Source organism: Sphaerodactylus townsendi, linkage group LG14 (assembly GCF_021028975.2).
Source record: "Sphaerodactylus townsendi isolate TG3544 linkage group LG14, MPM_Stown_v2.3, whole genome shotgun sequence".
NCBI classification, from domain to species: domain Eukaryota; kingdom Metazoa; phylum Chordata; class Lepidosauria; order Squamata; family Sphaerodactylidae; genus Sphaerodactylus; species Sphaerodactylus townsendi.
The window spans coordinates 44,458,416-44,478,860 of record NC_059438.1 but is presented as its reverse complement, the minus strand read 5'-3'; the positions used below and the strand labels follow the sequence as shown (position 1 = coordinate 44,478,860).

The window sequence follows — 20,445 nt, the reverse complement described above, 5'->3', positions numbered from 1 at the left end:
GGAGAGAAGTGACTAGTGGTGTATTTATTATTGGTATTTTTTTTTATTCTCTCCCTCCCTCCAACTGGTAGCAATAAGGGAGCCAAAAAGTTCATCCTGAAAAATTCAATTTTTTTTTATTTTTCAGGCCGCTTTTCAGGCCACTATTAAAAAATAAGATGGTGAGGAACCTTCTCTTCTCCACTTACTTGCTGACTCCTGCTGCTCCCTCCACATGGGCTCTACGTGAGAGACATGTAGATTTTCTCCCTTCAATATTTTTAACGATGGAGTCACTCCCAGTAGTTTCCTAAGCATGCTGAAATCTGCTTTCTTAAAGTCTAGAATGCGTGTATGACTACGCTTAGCATCCCCTTTCCACTGTATAACAAACTCCAGGAGAACATGATCACTCCCACCTAAGGATCCTACCTCTTCCACTCCATGAACCAGGTCATCATTGCTAGTTAGGAGCAGCTCTAAAATAGTCGTTCCCCTTGTTGCCTCTTCCACCTTCTGGAAATTGTCTGCAAGGCAAGTGAGGAATTGTTCATAGTCTTGGCAGAATTAGACCTCCAACAAATATCAGGACTATTAAAATCTGCCATTATTACTATTTCTGTCCTTTGTGAAAGTTTGGTTATCTGTTCCAGGAAGACATCATCAAACTCTTCAGTCTGGTGTGGGGGTCTGTAATAGATCACTGTTGTTTCTCTCCCCCTTATTTTTTACCCAGATGCTCTCAATCTGGCTTCCAGGATTCAAGACTTGAATTTAAATCATCCCTGATGTATAATGCGACACCCCCTCCCCCCGCTCTTTCCAATTCAGTTTATTTCTCGGAAATCGGTTTTACACCTCAATTATTACGTTCAAATCACGAGAATCATCCCACCAGGTTTCAGTGATCCCCATTACATCATATTTACTTTGCCGTGCTAAGAGTTTGAGCTCTTATTTATGTCCCGTGCTCGATGTCAGACTCTCTAACGTGGAACTAACAGAGACCGTAGAAAAGTCCAAAAGCAGTTTATTCCAGGTGATGCGAAGAGTAACAATGTATAGCAGGATCTGAGCTAGAGAGCTCAGATCCAGGACATATGTTTTAATCCCCCCACACCAAATGTCCATTACAGTTTTTACTACAAAGCTACAAAGGACCTGGGAACCTTTCACACCTCTTTGAGGATGGGCTGGCGCCAGGAGATTGCTAACAGGAGATTGTTAGGAAGGGAAGAGGGAAACAGGAAAACAATTGCAAATCACACACAGCAAGACATCAAGAAACTGACAGGCTACAAAGGACCTGGGAACCTTTCACACCTCTTTGAGGATGGGCTGGCGCCAGGAGATTGCTAACAGGAGATTGCTAGGAAGGGAAGAGGGGAAGAGGAAAACAATTGCAAATCACACACAGCAAGACATCAAGAAACTGACAGGCATGGTCCTGACACTCGATGCATTAGTGTAGAAACATCTAAAGACATGTTTCATTCCCTCTGGATGCTTGTTTAAGTTTTTCCCCCCTTCCACTGTTGGGTTCTTGAACTATTCACTCAGTTCTATCTATTACCTTTGGACTATTATCTCTTGAACTTGTTGAACTCCTACCGGCTTTAATAATGTCCCCCTTCCCCACATAACTCAGTTTAAAGTCCTCCTGATCAGGTGTATTAGCCTCCTAGAAAAAATGTTCCTACCTACAGGTGTGAGTTGCAATCCATGTCTTGCCAGTAGTACATCTTCATGAGACCCTAGGCCATGGGCCCAAGGAGCCAAGATTTTTCCATGGCATGGAAATGGCCCTGATCACCGTCAGAGATGACCTTTGGAGGCACCAGGATCAAGGTGGGTCAGCGCTGCTGATTTCATTGACCAGAGCCAAGACTTTTCTGGCCCCGGCTCCAGCCTGGTGGAATGCTCTGTCCAATGAGATCAGAGCCCTGCAGGGTCTTACACAATTCCACAGGGCCTATAAGATGGAGCTGTTCCACCAGACATATTATGGTTGAGGCTGTCGAAATACCATCTGGCCTTCCCCCTCTTCCCCTCCCGCTCCCTTTCTTTCCCCTACACCCCCATTCCTCCCCTTTCCTTTCCCACATCCTTTTTGGTTTTCCCTCCTTTTTGGTTACCTGTTGTGTGTTATGACACACCCCTAGAGAATAGTTATATTGCTCTTGAATCAATGATTAGTTAGAATGTTTTAAAACTTTTAAATGCTCTTGCTACTTGTATGTATTCTGAAATCTTTTACTACGGTGTTAGCTGCCCTGAGGCCAGAAGAAGAGGGATGACCTATCAAATTTAATATTGAATTGAATTCCAGTTGAAATTCTGCTTCATGCAAAATTGTGTCTGATGAAGGTTCTTTTTTTAAAACACATAATTGTGTTTTGAAAATGGATATGTCATACCTGGCTGTGCTCACACAAACAGTCTAATGAGGAATAATCCTTTTCCGAGGATGTGTAATGCCATGGATTTTTAAAATAAGATTTGTAGGTCACCTAAGGATAAGGCTGGTTAGTCCCAGAGGCCAACAGAGTAGCTCTACTCTTTGTGTCTGTCCCAAGTGGTGTCAGTTCAGGAAGCCAGAGAAAGTGGTCTGCAATGGAAAAAGCACCTGGGCTGATTTTTGTCTAAAATAGTTTTGCAGAAAATTAGGTAAGACTGTCAGCAACTCAGCTGGATCATCCTTCCATTTTCACAGCTAAATTTATCAGTGCTTGTTACTTTTTCCTTCATTGCTGAGATATGATGGCACAGAGAGAGGGAGAGAGAGAGGTTTGTGGGGCTGATGCAAGAAGATGTCTATTCGGACCACCGTGTCTTCACTTAATTCTCCGACACTTAGTTGGCAGGTGACACCTTCTACCTATCAAATGGTAACCCGGCAGTTCATTGACCGACAACTGAGGGGGGAAGTGCCAGCATGCAGCTGGCAGGAGGCGAGGGGGCCTCGTCAGAACTATGACCGGGTGCTGACTGACCTGTGCCCTTCCCGATGCCCTCCTTCCATGCCAGGCACACCAATCACAGTAATATCAGTATCCTCAAACTGAAGCATGGCAAATATAGTGGAAATAAACTGAAGATTGTCATAGTGGGGACAGTTGAAACATTTTATCCTGCCACTGGCCAATGGAAAGGAAATTTACTGGCCAATTTAATACCGTGTTTCCCCGAAAATCAGACAGCGTCTTATATTTTGCTCCCAAAGATGCGCTATGTCTTATTTTCAGGGGATGTCTTATTTTTCTGTGTTCTGTTCGTCAAGCATGCTTCCAAACAAAAACTTTGCTACGTCTTGCTTTCGGGGGATGCCTTATATTTCGCTCTTCAGCAAAACCTCTACTACATCTTATTTTCTGGGGATGTTTTATATTCAGGGAAACAGGGTACGTTCATTCTCAGGCAGCAGTTCTTTGCCAGCGCAGAAGGACATGGGTCTTCTTCACATGAGGGGGTTTCCCCTTCCTTTGCCTAAACATTCCGGTGAGATGAATGGGGAAACCTGCTTGCCAACTGGCCCACAAAATTGAATTCTGTACTGGGAATGGAATTTATTTCTTTAAAATTAATGGGTTGGATCCAATCAGTTTTTCTACTGGGGAGAGAAAAGGGGTGGGCATTATTTGACTTGTGAGGCAAAAAATTGGGAGGAAAGACTAAATCTTTTGTTTTTTAATATATATATTTGCTATGACTTTCTTCCTATGCCTTTCTTTTTTTCTACAAGGGCTTTGCAAATCTTAAAATGCTAAATATTGTTAAGACGTAGAGCCGCCTCGGTGGTGGGAAAGCCCCCTTTACTGGCTATCAGGTGGTATATAAAACTCTTTATTTCAAAGAGCTTTTAACTGAATTAAGTTTTTAATCACGCTTATTGCATCGTTTTTGCTATTTATCTTCATGTTGTGTCTGCTGTGCTTTTTACTGGCATAATAAGGAAATTGTTTGGCATTTGCTGCTGGAGTCATGAAAATATGCCTTCCACTAACTACATAACTTCTAACTGAGTGATGGCATCCCTTTTAGCTGGTTTGTGGCCTGATTTTGACCGAGGACTGTTATAGGCTGCTGAAGGGCGTTTTATTCTGTTTTCCATGCTTGTGGCTTGTTCTGGTTTGTTAGATCGTTTTATGATTTTATTGTATTGCTTTTACTTTCATAGCTGCCAATAAATAATGCACATAGGGGAAATTCACAGCTTTGTTGGCTTGTGGTTGATTTCTAATGTGATCCTGGTTTGTTCCTGACATTAGCAACAGCTGTAAATCGATAAATGTTGCTGTAAAAAAGATACATCATCATGACCTGCTGTATCTTACAGCCTTAAGAGCAGAATTGGAGGGCTTTTGACATGAAATGAGTTCATTATTTTGAAAGCCATCTGCCTGCCAGCCCCTGGCTCGGTTGCTATAATCACTGAAAACGGCTAGAGGATTTGTCTTGCCTGATTTCCAAAACTAATGCATATAGCTGGATTACGCTGTTAAATCTTTATTGTGACGTTGATGTTTGAACATTGCTCGTAAGCAGGTTTGGGCAAATCTATTAGGCCTGTTTGTTTTTATGGCTTTGTGCTTTGCAGATGTGCATAGTACAGTTAATCCAGGGCTGTTTTTATATTAATGGATTCTCTGAGTAACATACAGTTCTTGAAAACACAGAGGGCGAAGAGTCTTTGTGCAATTCTTCACCTTGTATTTATATATGACAGGCATTAAAAGAGTTGTACAGAGGAAAATACCATAACTTTTAGGTTGAACAACATTTTAACATTTTGATGATAACCACTGTCCGGGCGCGAGCCTCTGCGCGGCGCCCGGACTTGTAAAGCGGATGTGGCGATGCCCGCTCTCCTAGAGGAGACAGCGCTTGGCGATCCGCCGCCCCTCCTTTTGGGCGGGACGCCACCTCCCTGCCGCGTCGACGCACCGCCTCGGAGGCCTACTGGGAAGCCGATCTCCCTATCCGTCGATCCTTCGACGGATCAATCAACCAGCCCGCCGGCACGAACGCGCCAAGATGTAGGAGTGAAGGGGCGGGGCTCTGAGCCTGGCCGGGCTTGCCTAGTCCCAGCTGAAGCTGAGGAAGGGAATCAGAATGGACGGCAGCTGGGACGAGGCAGGGGGATTGGAGGGGAAAAGGGATATAAGGGGGTGGGAAAGGATGCTCGGGGCGTTGGCAGAGGGAAGAGGGTGAAAGGGAGACCTGTGAGGAGGCAGGGAAAGTGAACTGTTTAGCCCAGAAGGGCAGGGAGAGGAAGGATCCTGCAGCCCAGCTGTGCAGTAGAACAGGCTGGGAGACCAGAGCTGAACCCAAACCCTGTGAGAGTACAACAGGGAAGGGGGAGTGGTGGGAAGCCTAGTAGGCAGACCGACCCTCGCTCAGTGAAGTAACAGAGCGAGGGGAGAAGTGCAGGAAGGGTGCCAGGGTGCGCCAGAAGCTGAGGCGCCCTGTGGGTGAGACTTTAAAACTTCGTCTGGGGAGGACATCCCCCAGGTAAAGGGAGGTGGGACGGCACACTCGCCCCAGGGGGACGAGCGGTCAGGGGAGGCACCACAACCACATTTCCTGAGAGAAAAGTGCTGCTATGGTGGGTTAGTACATTCAGTTTGTCAGTACAGACCTGACTGGGATTGCCAACTCTGGACTGGGAAGTTCCTGGAGATTTGGAAGTGATTTGGGGGGAAAAGGAACTTCAGCAGTGCGTAAGGCCATAGAGTCCACCCCAGCCATTTTCTCCAGGGGAACTGATCTCTATAGTCCAGGGGTAGGGAACCTGCGGCTCTCCAGATGTTCAGGAACTACAATTCCCATCAGCCCCTACCAGCATGGCCAATTGGCCATGCTGACAGAGGCTGATGGGAATTGTAGTTCCTGAACATTTGGAGAGCCGCAGGTTCCCTACCCCTGCTATAGTCTAAAGATCAGATCAGTTGTAGTTCTGAGAGACTCCGGCCCCCGGCTACCAACTGAGAGTAACACAATGGGGCATGAAGGGGGAAGGGGGCTAAGGGAGCATGCGTTGTGCCCCTTATGCCCAGGCTGAGGACCTGAGTTGGTAGGATGCACAGCAGATGGAACATCAGTGGGCTGAAGAAATACTGGGAATACTGGAGTCAGCCTCTTGGTACCAAAATACCATTCAGAGCCAAAAGGCAAGAATGCTAGTTTGATGGTTTAAAAGGTAAGTCCGAGGACACATTTTTGGACTATGCAACAAAGCCCTGTTTTGCAAAATCTTTCGTCCCATTGCATTTAATTTGACTCAGGTGGTCAGACGGTTCCTGATGCCTGGCTTAGCCCTGGGACATAATGGCTGATTGTGCACAACGTGTCTGCTGCTCAGTGGGAATGAATGTTCATTGCAGCAAGATTCCTTGTATGGAAGTATTTTCTGGAGCCCCTCTTTTACTTTCTGTTCTCTCCATGGCACTCAAGACCACTTTCAGCATGGCTTTAATTTGCTTTGCTGCCCGAGTGAGCCAGATTTGCCAGTGAGCACAGCTCCATGCCAGACATCTTCCCTCCGCCTTTAGCCAGCCTACCTAGCTTCACCCTGTTGCCAGTGCTTTCCTCCTCATTCCCCCCCCCCCTTTCATGTTGCTGGCTCCTTCCTGCTTCTCTAAGTGCTCATATCAAGATATTGATATCTCAGTATAATAATAACAGAAAGCTTCCCCAAGGAATAGTACAAGCAGGGTCTCTTTTTTTGCTCCACCCCATTTCCCTTGCTCTACTTCTGTTCTCCCTGATGATCAGGAGGGCTTTTGAAAACTTTATTCCAAACCAGCCTTTCTTTTAAAACAAGCCTCTCTCATCCCTGCTGTGGCAGCAGTGACAGGAAGAGAGAGTGTGAGTATGTGTCTGTATGTGTGTGGAGAGGGGAAGGGGAAGAGATCTGTCCCTTTAAGACTGATTTGATGGGCAGAGTTAAGAGAACCAGGTACTGAGAGATGGCAGAGTTCAGTAGACAAACTGCGCTGCAGTCTGTTGGCTTGCCTCCTCACATGTAAAGAGAGAAACACAAGGAGACCCCACTAGAAGCCCTTCACAGTGAAGAACCCTGGGGTAAGCCTTCCATGCATAATGGGGCCAATGAGTGATAACTCGAGGAGTTTATTTTTGACCCCGTGTACATCCTGCATCACAGCTGGCCTCCACACTCCTGGTGTTGCAGGTGGCCAGGTTTGAGTCAGGAGTGTCTTGCATGGACATGAACACTTGCACCTCTCATTTTCAAAATAGATCACTGGTTAACGTGTGAAGTGCCTTTTGGGTTTTGTGGGTGGTTAACTATGCTTGTTATCATCAGGTGTCCCATTTTATCACTCTTCATATTTTTTCAAGCAGAAGGCAGAGTGGAGACGTTTTGGGTTTTATTTCCTGTGTCATTGAAGCAAGGTGCAAATCAGGCCAACACACTGTTGTGAAAGGTGATAGCTTGTGCACATTGCCAGTTGCATTGTCCATGGCAACGAGCATCTTCAGCCTGTTTAAATGTCACAGGAAAGAACTGAAAGATAATTCAACCCAATTTAAAAAGATTGAGGAGACACTCTCCCAAATGAATTCGGCTTTACATGAAAATGCTGAACATATTGAGGAATTGGAGGAAGCAGTAGGAAATATCAAGAACCAACAAAGGAAAGATACTGTCCAACTGGCTTTATTGGAACTCAAACAAAAGGAAACTTTTATTAGAGTCAGTGGTCTTCCTGAGGCAATTAATGAGAACCTTCTCAAAAGAACTTACTAAATGAAGTATTCACAACAAATTTGATCCCTGAATCTTGGACTAAAGCAACTATTTCTTTAATTCCTAAGTTGAAGGAGGGAATCCCCGACCCAAAAGATTTTAGACCGATTTCGGTATTAAATATAGATTATAAGATATACACCATAATATTAGCTAATAGACTAAAATCGATACTGATTAATTATATTACTAATGATCAATCGGGATGCCTCCCGGGTTGAAATATTACTAGAAACATACCCACTGTTCTAAATATTATTGAAATTCTAAATTACAAATTACATCCTCCCATGCCAATTATATGCTTCGATGCTGAGAAAGCATTTGATAGAATTGATTGGAAATTTTTACTAGAGGCAATAAAGAAATCTGGGATTAATGGGAATTTTCTCAACAGAATATCAAATTTATACACAAGACAGGAGGCCCAACTAAAAATAAATAATGAGCTAACTGAAAAATTTAAGATAGAAAGAGGGACACGACAAGGATGCCCCCTTTCTCCCTTACTTTTTTATTATTTCTTTTGAACCCCTTTTGAAAAAAATAATAAAAGATACAACTATAGAAGGAATAAAACAAAAAGGGATTAATTACAAGTTAAAAGCCTACACCGACAACATAGTTTGCTTTCTGGAAGAACCCTCACGAAAATTCAAACACTTAATGAAATTATTTGAAGAATATGGCTCTGTAGCTGGTTTAAAAATAAATTTATTTTTATATAAATATTTTAAATAAATTTATAAATAATTTATTTATAAAAATAAATTATTTGAAGAATATGGCTCTGTAGCTGGTTTAAAAATAAATAATAAAAACAAAGATACTAACAGTAAATATGCCAGCTGCTGAGGAAAAGAAACTAGAAGAATGTACTGGATTTAAAGTAGTTAAAAAACTAAAATATTTGGGAATTGAACTCAAAAATAATAACGATAATATAATAAAAATAATTATAAGAAATGCTGGCAAGACATAAGACAGAAATTTAATAAATGGGAGAAATTGAATCTCTCTTTGTATGGTAAAATTTCTACAATAAAGATGACAGTCCTCCCAAAAATATTATTATTGTTGCAAAACCTACCAATAACAACTAATAAAAATATTTAAAACCTGGGAGAAAGATATAAATAAATTCCTCTGGGGGGGGGGACCCAGAGTAAAATTTAAATATTTAACAGAACATAAAAATAGAGGGGGATATGGTTTACCAGACCTTATTCTATATCATGATGCTGCCACACTGTGCTGGCTAAAAAAATGGGCTAATTTAGTGGACTATGATCTACTTAACTTAGAGGAGATTAACAATGGCGAGGAGGGCATAACTATTTATGGCCGATTCATGAAGGAATCAAACCAGGGGACCAATATTTTAAAGCACATATTTTAAAGAACTCTCTCCTTAAGATCTGGATTAAATATAAAAAGATTTTCTATAGGAAAATCCCCAAGTGGTTATCACGAATGGAGGGACTACAAATCAGAGATAGGAACGAAAAATGGAATTGGTTAACATATAGTGATCTTACGTATAAATATCAAAACAGATTGATAATAAAACCCAGAGATCTAATTAAAATTCAAGGGAATAATTGCCAATGGTTTACTTACCTTCAACTTCAGAATAGTTGGTCAAATGATGACAAAACTTGGGGAATAAACGACAAATTTAATGAATTAGATAAAATACTTGTAGGTGAAGATACAAAAGTGATAAGTAAATTATATCAACTATTACTACAACAAAAATTAGAAACAGAGGTAGTTAAACCAAGTATGGTTAAATGGGCCAAAAATATAAATAGACCCATCATGTTGACTTCTTGGCAGAGATTTTGGACAGATATTTATAGATATACTCCCAACACAAATTATTGGGAACATTGTTTAAAACTTTTTATAGGGATTATTTAACACCACTAACCTTATCTAAGATTAATAACTTATACTCACCTGCATGCTGGAAGTGTGGCCGGGAGACAGGAACATTCTTTCACCTCTGGTGGACTTGCTCAAAAATAAAAAAATATTGGTTAACTATACATACAGAAATCAAAAAAGTAATGAAGCTTAAATTTAAAAAATCTTCTATAACATACCTGTTAGGTCCCAGCATGATGGAAAAACAAATAGGGAAATCTCAAAAGCATTTATTATTTCATCTCTTTCTTGCAGCACGTCTAATCTTGGCCAAACTATGGCAAACAGATACAATACCCTCCGTGGAAGATTGGTATAACAAAGTACAACAACTCTTTATTTTAGACAAGGGTTTTCACCCATCGAGGTTCCTTCCAGTGGAATTATACTTCAAGATCTGGCAGCCTTGGATATTATATTTAATGGAGAAGATTGATGTTGATTTTGTTCCAATTGATTACTAATGATAAGTGGTTTATTTTAAAAACTATAATAGGATTACCAAGGAATTAGTTTATAATTATTTAATATTAGGCAGTCTGACTGGACATAAAAACTGAACAATGGGTTCAGAGAATAGCAATTTGCTAGAAATGTTACAGTATTCATTAAATAAATGTAACCTTTGAAGGAGAAGTCGACTTTTATACAGCTAGGTATTAGAATGAACTTATTCAATGTGTGCATCAGTTTCCCTCTTTTTCTCCCCCTTTTTTATTTTATTTTATTATTATTATTATTATTATTATTATTATGATTATTATTATTATTATTCCATTTGTATTAATGTACACATTGCCCATGTCTTAGATAACTAAACTAAACTCTGTATGATACTGTATTTATTTAGTTGTAAATCAGATTATATACCTTATTATATACCTTTTGATGTTGATGCTGTTACTTATGTTTATTAACTATTAAAAGGCATTTATTTTTAAAAATGTCACAGGATAGAACAGTGGGCGCATGCTATAGTTTTCTGTGCCCAAGGCATGCTACTAAGAGAGGAGTAGCCATGTTTTGTGAGCATTAGTTGTCTTCAAGTCTTTTTGTAATACTGTCAGGGATGAGGTTAGAATTACAGTGTTTCTGACTTAGCAGAAACTCACTCGAGGTACACTGTGTGCATAAGCACTGTCAAATTATAACTGACTTATGTCAACTCCTACTGTTGATGTGGTCTTCCAGTGGGTGAAGACTTTTTTCTTTCATTTGGCATTCCCTCAACGGTCGTTTCTTCATCTTTGTCCCTATCCGCCCCCCGCCCCGCCCCCCCCACTATGTTGTCAGGCTTGAGTACCAGTTCCAGAGCATCAATCTCACATTGGCAGCTGTTTCTAATGGCAGATTTTCAGGGTGATAAAACAGATGGACTCTGGGTGTCATGTTTGCTGGTCTGGTCAGGGCCTATTCAAGGTGCCAACATGTAGGTGGATGAGATCAGCACCTGTCCCAACTAGAGTTTTTTTTAGTGTTGGCCTTTGTGGCGTGAGAGCCCCCAGATTATCAACATTGTGAAATCAATGTCAGACTGAGCTATTCCGAAGGGTCTTTATTAAATGGTTGTTTTATGTGTTAAAGTGGACTTCTGAGAAATTGTCTGAATGTTAATTTGATTATATATAGTCTTGAATCCCCCTTTCTACAGGGCGGGGGCAGGGGGCGGAATGATCCCTCCCACACCAGCTCCTTTTCTCTCTGAACAGCAGCTTTTAAAATTGGGCCTTTTGGGCTATAACAAAAAGGGGGAACTGATGAACTTCACTCCCATTGCATGCAAGACACACAAATTTGGGATAATCCACAGTGTTACAAGCCTTTATATCATGAAATTGACGTGTGTGCTTCAAGTCGTGTGAAATTATCTTGAATACAGAATAGCCATGTGTCTTACAACAACAACAACAAACAACAACAACAACCTTTGTTTGGCATTTAAAATAGATTCCAGAGCGTTGCCAGACATTTTTGAAATACAAATCAAGAGTACATTCAAAGTGCAGACAGGAAGACTGTATATAGCAGTATACATTACTTAGAAAGTTCTGTCACTTGAAAAAGAAATTTTGCTACTTTTTCCAAGAGCATGACATCTGTATTGTTTAACAGAAGCTCCACAACAGAACTGTCAGAGTCTCTTTCAGATTTGTCTAGGGCCAGCCTGGGGGAGAAATTCCTAATGCCCACATATCTCGGACAGTCAAGATAGAATAATGTGAGCAAGAGTCTCCACTTGGTTTTTACAGTGTGGACAAACCAGATCCTGGAGAGGGGTAGATAAGTAACAACCCTTTGTAATGGCCGATGGGAAGGTATTGGATCTGGCCCTTGTGATAATCCATCTCTGTTGGGGTTCAGTTAATAATTCAAGATATTTGGCTATGTGCCCCTATTCGGTATTATTCCGACAGAGAGGGGGTGAGCATGATTTATTTGCTTGCCCCAACAAGGTATGATATTCCTGTTCTAAAAGTCTGCTTTTTAAGGTTCGGAAAATCTCTCTGGGTGACAGCATACAGAGATCTTCAAATAATAAACCTATTGAGTAAATTTTTGATTTGAGAAGTTGATACCATTTGCAGGCAAATAGGTCTGGGCGCGCAGTGTACATTAAACTGCGCACATCAGAGTTAAAACATAATTTGATCCAGTACTTGAATGTTCTTGTTTGAAGTAGGTTCTGACCAGTTTCTAAGCATAGTACAGCATATGGTACAGAGTGCGGTAATCCGAGTATTTTATAGAGGAAGCCAGATTGTATTCTTTCAACGGAATTGTTCCATGCAGTTATCCATAAAGGAACTCCATAGAGAAGTTGCTGAACTACCTTGGAGTTGAAAACCTTTAGAGCTGCTGGGACATATCCCCTTCCCCGGGTGTGAAAAAACTTTAACACTGCTGAAGCAGTGTGATAACTTCCTTTTACAGCAATATCTCTATGTCTGGCCCATGTGGCTTTATGATGGACGGTTAGGCCTAGATATTTAAAGGACTTGGAGTGTTCGACCTTAATCCCATTAATAAGCCATCTAGAAGGCTTAAATACAGGGGCGTACCTAGGCAAACTGGCGCCCGGGGACAAAACCTGAGTTTGGCGCCCCCCCCAGTCCGGCATATGAGTGGCAACCCTCCCCCACCATGACCAAACAATGATTTTTTGTACCAGCTCACAAAACACCTCCCACTCCCATCTAAACATACATGGCTCTCTCCCCACCAGCTCTTTTCCTAATTTCCTAATCACAACAACCCTATGAGGTAGGTTGTTAGCCTGAGAAACAACTCCAAGCCAGTGCAAGTAAAGCATGTAAATCTCTCACAAATCACCCCCAGCAAAACATTTACCAAACAAATGTCAGCATCATCTCTCACAAAACACCTCCAGTGGAATCCACCCCTAACAGCATCACTTTCAATGGTGTTTAAACTAGGGAGCTCAGATTCTTCTTTTAAATCTACCTTAAAGGGAGAATCTGGGGTCCCCGGTTAAAACAAAATTGAAAGTGATGCTGTTTGGGGATGGATTCTCCCCCACCCTGAAACAGCATCACTTTTGAGGGTTGGAGATTCAGATGAAACAAATAGCAGATTTGGCTGGAATCTGGGCAAATCTGGGCACATGCGAACAAAAATTGTCCTATTATGTCCTGCCCAAATATGAACAAATGCGAATGCAAGGTATTTTGGTTTTGGGGTGGTATTTTTGGTGTTTTTTTTCGGCCTGCAGGGAGCGCATTTTAAAAGCTAGCGGCACCATGATTTCAGGGCATCATCCAGAGATTGCCCTGATGATACCACCCGAGTTTGGCGATGTTTGGTCCAGGAGCAGCAAAGTTATGGACGCCCAAATCGAATGCCCCCATCCCCATTGTTTTCAAAGGGAGCTAACCTGAGATGGGGGCTACCCATTTGAGGGACCATAACTTTGGTCCCCCTGAACATAACTTCACCAAACTTGGGGTGGAATCATGAGAATAGTTACCAGATGATACCCTGAAAATTTGGTGTCACTAGCTTTAAAAATACATCCCTTCCAGGAACCCCAAGAAATTTGCCCAAGATTCTTTGTTTTGCAGTGACTTTGCTCCATTGTAGCTAATGAGGAATTTCTGAGGCAGGCTGCAATTTTTGCTTCTGGAGTGGGGGGGGGGGGGGAGTTGAGAGAGTTCTGAGAGAACTCAACTCACAGGCTTTCATGTGCAGGAGCGGGGAAACAAAATAAGCCTTTTGGGGGCCCATAAAATTGAACCCCCAGAAGCAAAGGTCTCCAAACCTGGATGCTATTACCAGGAGGCCCTCCTGGAGCCACCCTGAAAGTCTGGTGCCTCTATCTTCAAAAATGTGCAGCCTGCCTACACACTCAGAAATTCCCCATTGGCTACAATGGAGCAAAGTCACTGCAAAACAAAGAATCTTGGGCAAATTTCTTGGGGTGCCTGGAAGGGGTGTATTTTTAAAGCTAGTGACACCAAATTTTCAGGGTAGCATCTGTTAACTATTCTTATGATGCCACCCAAGTTTGGTGAAGTTATGTTCAGGGGTACCAAAGTTATGGTCCCTCAAATGGGTAGCCCCCATCTCAGGTTAGCTCCCATTGAAAACAATGGGGATGGGGCACCAACTTTGGGGGTCCATAACTTTGCTGCCCCTGAACCAAATATCGCCAAATTTGGGTGGTATCATCAGGACAGTCTCTAGATGATACCCTGAAACTTTGGTGCTGCTAGCCTTAAAATTGCGCCCCCTCCAGGCTGGAACGTGAAAAAACACTTTAAAAATTTAAAAACACACAAACGACCCTGAAATGTTGGCGCCCCCCCCTGTGACCAAATGGGGGGCGCCCGGGGACATAGGGTACCCCCTGTCCCTAGGCAGGAACGCCACTGCTTAAATACATTAGAAAAGATGCAATTTTTCTGGGTTTAAGGACAGGAAGTTAGATGTACAGTACTCCATAGCTTTTCTAAGGAGCATTTTAAGGCCCACTTGAGATCTGGAGATCAGTATCACGTCATCAGCATAAAGTAGGAGTGGTACGGGTTTGTTTGAAACAACTGGGCTGTGTGCGTTAGCATCTGACAACACATGTACCAAATCATTAATGAATAAGTTAAACAAGACTGGGGCCAATACACAGCCTTGCTTAACACCTGTCACGACGAGAATCTTTGGGGTTAGGTCTCCAGAGTTTGTACATTTTATCTGGCAGGTTGTGTTTGAATAGAGAGATTTAATAAGTAGTAATAATCTAACATCGATTCCTATCTCTGTTAACTTAAGCCACAGCAAGTCTCTTACAACTGAATCAAAGGCACTTTTCAGGTCCAGAAACGCAGCAAAGATCTTAGATCGTCCCCTTGTTTTGTATTTTAATAACAGGAGGTTGAGGATCAGACAGTGACCAAGTGTACAGCAACCTTTTTAAAATCCTATTTGCTTGGGGTAAAGAATTTTTCCATCATTGATCCAGGTACATAGCCTATTTAACAGATGTTTGGCATAAAGTTTACCAGAGACAGATAAAAGGCTGATGGGTCTGTAATTAGCTGGTGACATGTGGTCACCCTTTTTGAATATTGGCGTTATTATTGCATTTACCCAAGACCCTGGGATAGTACCTGACCTATTGACCAAAATAAACAGAGTGGCCAGAAGGGGGGCCCACCAGTCCGGGAATGCTTTGTAAAAATCTGGGGGCATTAGATCCGGGCCAGGTGATTTATACAGTTTCAACTGAGCAATTAATAGTCTGATTTCTGAGACTGGGATGCGGGCCAGGACCACGTGTCCTTTTTTTTGCGGGGTCGGGAGGAAGAGCAGATATGTATGATCTCTTGTGAACTGAATGTTAGTATTTCTGTGCAGTAGAGTGCTAGTAGCATATTGCCAAGTGTGTAAATCAGAACTACCCCTGAGGAAGTTGGGTTCTATTTTGGGGCACTGACATGGCTCCTTCTCTCACTAGTCAGTTATGGTGGCGTTAACGATAGAAAATTCCTCAGGGAAGAGCAAGCAAATAATATTGATTAATGTGTACTTTTTACATTTATCAGTAAAAAAGTTTTTAAAAATTCCAGCAGGTTCCTCGACCTCACTCCAGTGCAGGTGTCAGCAGCCCAAATCTAATTTATACAACATGGGAATATTGAGCTAGTAGCCTCTTTGGAATATTTAGAAGTACCATTGAATATCCTGATGATTTCTCTGCAGTTGATTATACACGGTCGCTTTCCCCCACAGTGAGCGTTCGGTTCCTGTGGGGCAGAGATTCTTGTGTTGTTGCCATTAGAGTTGTGTCACCAGAGATCCTGGGCACCCCACAGTTTGTGTGAGCAGGGGAACCATGTGGTTTCCTTTTTTCTGGGTCACTGCAGTCAAAAGGCAAGGTGAAGGTTGCTTGTTTTGTTTCTTTAAAGCCTTTTAAGGGTAATGTAGATGTTGCTTATATCAGCATTGTTGAGGCTGCTTTTCGTTGCTTTTGCATTTTTAGGGAAAAGCCAGCCATGGATCCCTGGGCGGAGTGGGGGAAGGGAGATCATTCCCCACCCCCCACCCACGGGATCCACAGCTGACTTTTCCCTAAAAATGCAAAAGCAACGAAAAGCATCCGCAACAATATAGATATATTGATATAAGCGATATCGATATGACCTTGAAAGAGTAATATCTTGCCTTTTGAGTGGGCTGGGAACTGCGAGCACAGCTGTGTGGCAGGCAGTGGGGCTCCTTCTCGCATTTAAACAGGAAAATGCGAGGAGACCCCGCTGCGAAGGGATGACGGGACTAGGAGAGTCGCAGAAAGCGCTCCGTGCATCATGGGCCTGCCTGTAACTGTGGGTTTGTTTCTTATTCCCTGATAGGTGATGGAATTCCAAGGGAGAGTAGTCCATTCATCAATAATTCTGGGCTGGAAAGAGGAAATGTCTATGAAGGGAAGAACATGGCTCTTTTTGAGGTAATTTCTTTTCTAGCATTCCTTTTGTTTATTCAAGTACAGTAATGGTACTTGCGCTGTTAATTTAGCAGTAGTATTTGTTTGATTTTCTTGAAATCTGTAGCATAATATCCAAATAATTATGATTTATGTTTTTAAACATTATTCAGCCTTATGTATTTTTTTAAAACCCTGCGTTTCATGTAAGATTTAATTATTCAAATTGTTGGAATATGATCAGTTAGAACAGTGTTTTCCAACCTTTTTGACGTCACGGTACCCTTGACCTCACTCTTCATATCTCACAGTACCCCTGCCATTCTCCCCCCACCTTCTCCTCCCAGTTCCCCTGCTTGCCACCCCCCACCTTCCCCTCCCAGGGTGAAGGGAAGCACGGGGTGGGTGGGAAGTGGCTGCTGACCTTGCGGCAGGCCCCGCCCCCTGGGCCAGCTCCATATCCTTGTTGGTGCCGGTGGGAGACACCACAAAAGTGAGGGGGGCCAGTAGCATTGCCGTGGTACCCCTGGGACATGCTCATGGCACCCTAGGGTACCACGGAATCTTTAATTTGATAAAGCTAGTGCATAGGAAAAGCTCGGTAGAAATTGACTTGGATTTGTTTTAAAGATTTGAATATTAGAAATGTGATTTGCTAACAGTTTTTATTTTTCACTGTTAAAAATAAAAATACTTCTTTAAAGATTTAGTAGGTTTTTGCAGCAGTGTTTACTGTACATATATGATAATTTTTCATTGTTCTAAAATGTGCTCTTATCTGATGTTAAAATATTTTTAATCTTTAAAAATCCGAATAGGAAGAAATGGATAGCAACCCCATGGTATCATCTCTTCTGAATAAGTTAGCAAACTATACCAACGTTACTCAGGGAGTCATAGAACACGAAGAAGATGAAGATAGCAAACGTAAGGAAATCAAGGTAGGTGCTGTTCAAATACTGATTTTTTAAATTTTGTTTTTGTAATTAATTGTGTTCATTATGAACTTTGAAAGCAAACAGGATGACTGTCAGTAGCGATGCAAAAGAGGTGACATTATACATTTTGTTAGCTAGCCCCTGTTTGTCTTGATAATAGTAACAGTATGTGTACATCTTTATTTTGTTTGTATGTGTCCTCAAGTCACAACTGACTTGTAGCAACCCCAGCAAGGGGCTTTGAAGGCAAGTGGGAAGAGAAGGTGGTTTGCCATTGCCTGCCTCTGCAAAGGCAGTTAACCCAACCCCCCAACCCTTAGCTGTCTTCAATCTGAGTACCAACCCTATTTAACTTCCAAGATCTGACACAATTGAGCTATACCAGGGGTAGGGAACCTGCAGCTCTCCAGATGTTCAGGAACTACAATTCCCATCAGCCTCTGTCAACATGGCCAATTGGCCATGCTGGTAGGGGCTGATGGGAATTGTAGTTCCTGAACATCTGGAGAGCCGCAGGTTTTCTACCCCTGAGCTATACCATACCATTTCACATCCGCATGGTTATTAGTTAAAATCAAAAAGTTGCTTGTTACTGGCAATGTAGAATGGCAGCTTGTTCCTGTTTGTTGCTGAAGGTGGGAGATTGTAAAGGGCCAAAACATGCACTTCATTTTCTCTCCCTGTTCTTGCTTTGGGCGGGTTGAAGAGAAGGACTGGGTAGTCGTGTCCGTCATGGGTCAGAAGAGGCTGCTGCAGTAGCACAGTGGTGCTTTCTCCCAGGGCAGCATAGTGCCGCTGTGTGCGGAGTCGCTCCAGTGTGTTGCTTTTGGTTGGCTTTGACTGGAATGACCCTGCGTAGGATTGTCCTGAAAGAGGAAAGGAACAAGTGCTACTGGTTACCTGTTTCATCAGGATAGTTGCAGCTTGCTTTAGGCAACTGGCTAATACCAGGTGTGATGTACTGCTTGTCCTCAGGCCTTGTGACCTGTGAGCCATTGCTCAAGATGCTGTTAGAAGCTCTTCTAAATTGCTGTCCCTGATTTAAACATCCTCAAACTACCCTGCTGTAGCTAAAAAGGGATTTGTCTATCAGCACTCCTGCCATGGGAATGATGAGCCCTTTCACAATCGTTATGCGTTAGAGGGATAAGGGAATATGTGGGTGACTTGTCAGGAGTCGGCTAGACTGCCTGTCTAGAGGGCCAGTGCTGTTACAGAGGGGTGGCTTTCGATCATTGGCTCATCTTTCTGCCCCAAAACAATTTCTTTTGTTCTGTGAATACAGGAATTATGAGACAAGTGACCTGCTTTCAAAATCCAAGAGTTCTTGTTTTTAATCTAATCAGGGTCTGATCTACCTGACGGAAAGAAATATTGTGCCTCTGGCGCAAAAGGAGACCAAGGATAGGGCTGATATTTTCCTTCTGTGCTGCATAAATCTGTTTAATAGGCTTTATGATATATATCTGAGGTTGTAGGGTAGAGCACCAAAAATGATTCTGTGTATCTATATGTTTAGGTAATTGTTATTAGTCACATCTGATGTTAGGATATCTCTCACCTTAAGATCATTTTTTTTAAGATAAAGCGGTCTTACCCAATACAGAGTAATCTTTTCTTATCAGAGAAACACTTGGGGTTTTTTTGTCTTCTTTTTTTTGTAGGCTCCACGCATGGGCACTTTCATTGGTGTGTACTTGCCCTGTCTGCAGAACATTTTAGGAGTCATCCTGTTCTTGCGATTGACATGGATTGTGGGGACAGCTGGAGTTCTTGAATCTTTCATCATTGTGTTCATCTGCTGTGCTGGTGTAAGTGTGACAGATGTCTGTGGTCTTTGATATTCAGCTAAGTTCTGTCTTGCATTCCAGTCCCTTTCTGCTTTTGCCCGTAACTTTACACAAGTAGCAGGGAAGAAAGAAATCATAGTGTGCAAGACTGTCAATGAAATAGGTACACTGAAACACAGCCCTGCACGTCCAGCTTTCTAGCTGCAGTATTGTTGACTTCACAAGGCAACATAAACTAGCATACTGGAAGGCCATTTTCTTGGCTGTTTGTGTATTGATTGTAGTTCAAAACTAATGATATGGTGGGGCTGTTCAGCGGAAAAGAAGGGCATTGCTGAGAAATATCTATGAAGTGTGTTTCCTCTTTTGCATATGACTCATCAGTTAACACGCCTACTGGAAGGGAAAACACCCATCTCATGTGAGGATAATGAATGGTGAGGCAGGTTGGCACTCTTCCTAAGATCCAGCGTGGTGTAGTGGTTAAGAGCAGGTGGACTCTAATCTAGAGAACTGGGTTTGATTCCCTACTCCCCTACATGAGCGGTGGAATCTTATCTGGTGAACAAGCTTTGCTTTCGCAGTCCTACATTCCTGATGGGAGCCTTGGGCTAGTCACAGTTCATTCAGAACTCTCTCAGTCCCCCCTGCCTCACAAGGTGTGTGTTGGGGTGGGGGTGGGGGCAGAGAGCAGTGGAAAGGAGTTTGTAAGCTGCCTTGAGTCTCTTTACAGAAGAGAAAGGGGGGGGGCATAAATCCACTCTCCTCCTCTTCAAAAAAAAGAATGGAATACTGTCTGGATCCAGACAGAAAGTTGGTGTAGAAGTGCTTGGGCCACTATAAGCAGAGGTGTAGCTGGGTAAACTGCACCCGGTGCGCAGTGTGTTTTTTCTGGCCCGCCGCGGCGCCCCCCCCCCCCCCCCCCGTCACACACTCTCCGCCCCCCTTTCTACACTTACCTATGTTCCTTTTCTATTTGTAGTACTTTTTGAGGCTGAAAAAAACGGCCTCTTCACAGTTCAGGGGAAAAACTGCCTGACGAACTATACTTCCCAGGAGACCTTGTGAGCCCCAAGGTCTCCTGGAACTGTAGTTTCTCAGGCA

The 20,445-nt window shown here is 42.6% G+C and overlaps 1 protein-coding gene across 6 annotated transcripts in view; it reads left to right on the top strand.

Moving 5' to 3' along the window:
- SLC12A7 (solute carrier family 12 member 7) overlaps window positions 1-20,445 on the top strand; it is a 148,006-nt gene that overhangs the window by 45,342 nt on the left and 82,219 nt on the right. For all 6 annotated transcript variants that reach the window (XM_048515219.1, XM_048515216.1, XM_048515215.1 and 3 more), the window contains exons 2-4: window positions 16,543-16,637; window positions 17,432-17,554; window positions 19,216-19,362. In XM_048515219.1, the coding sequence (XP_048371176.1) occupies window positions 16,543-16,637; window positions 17,432-17,554; window positions 19,216-19,362 (365 nt within the window). The remainder of the gene's footprint in view (window positions 1-16,542; window positions 16,638-17,431; window positions 17,555-19,215; window positions 19,363-20,445) is intronic.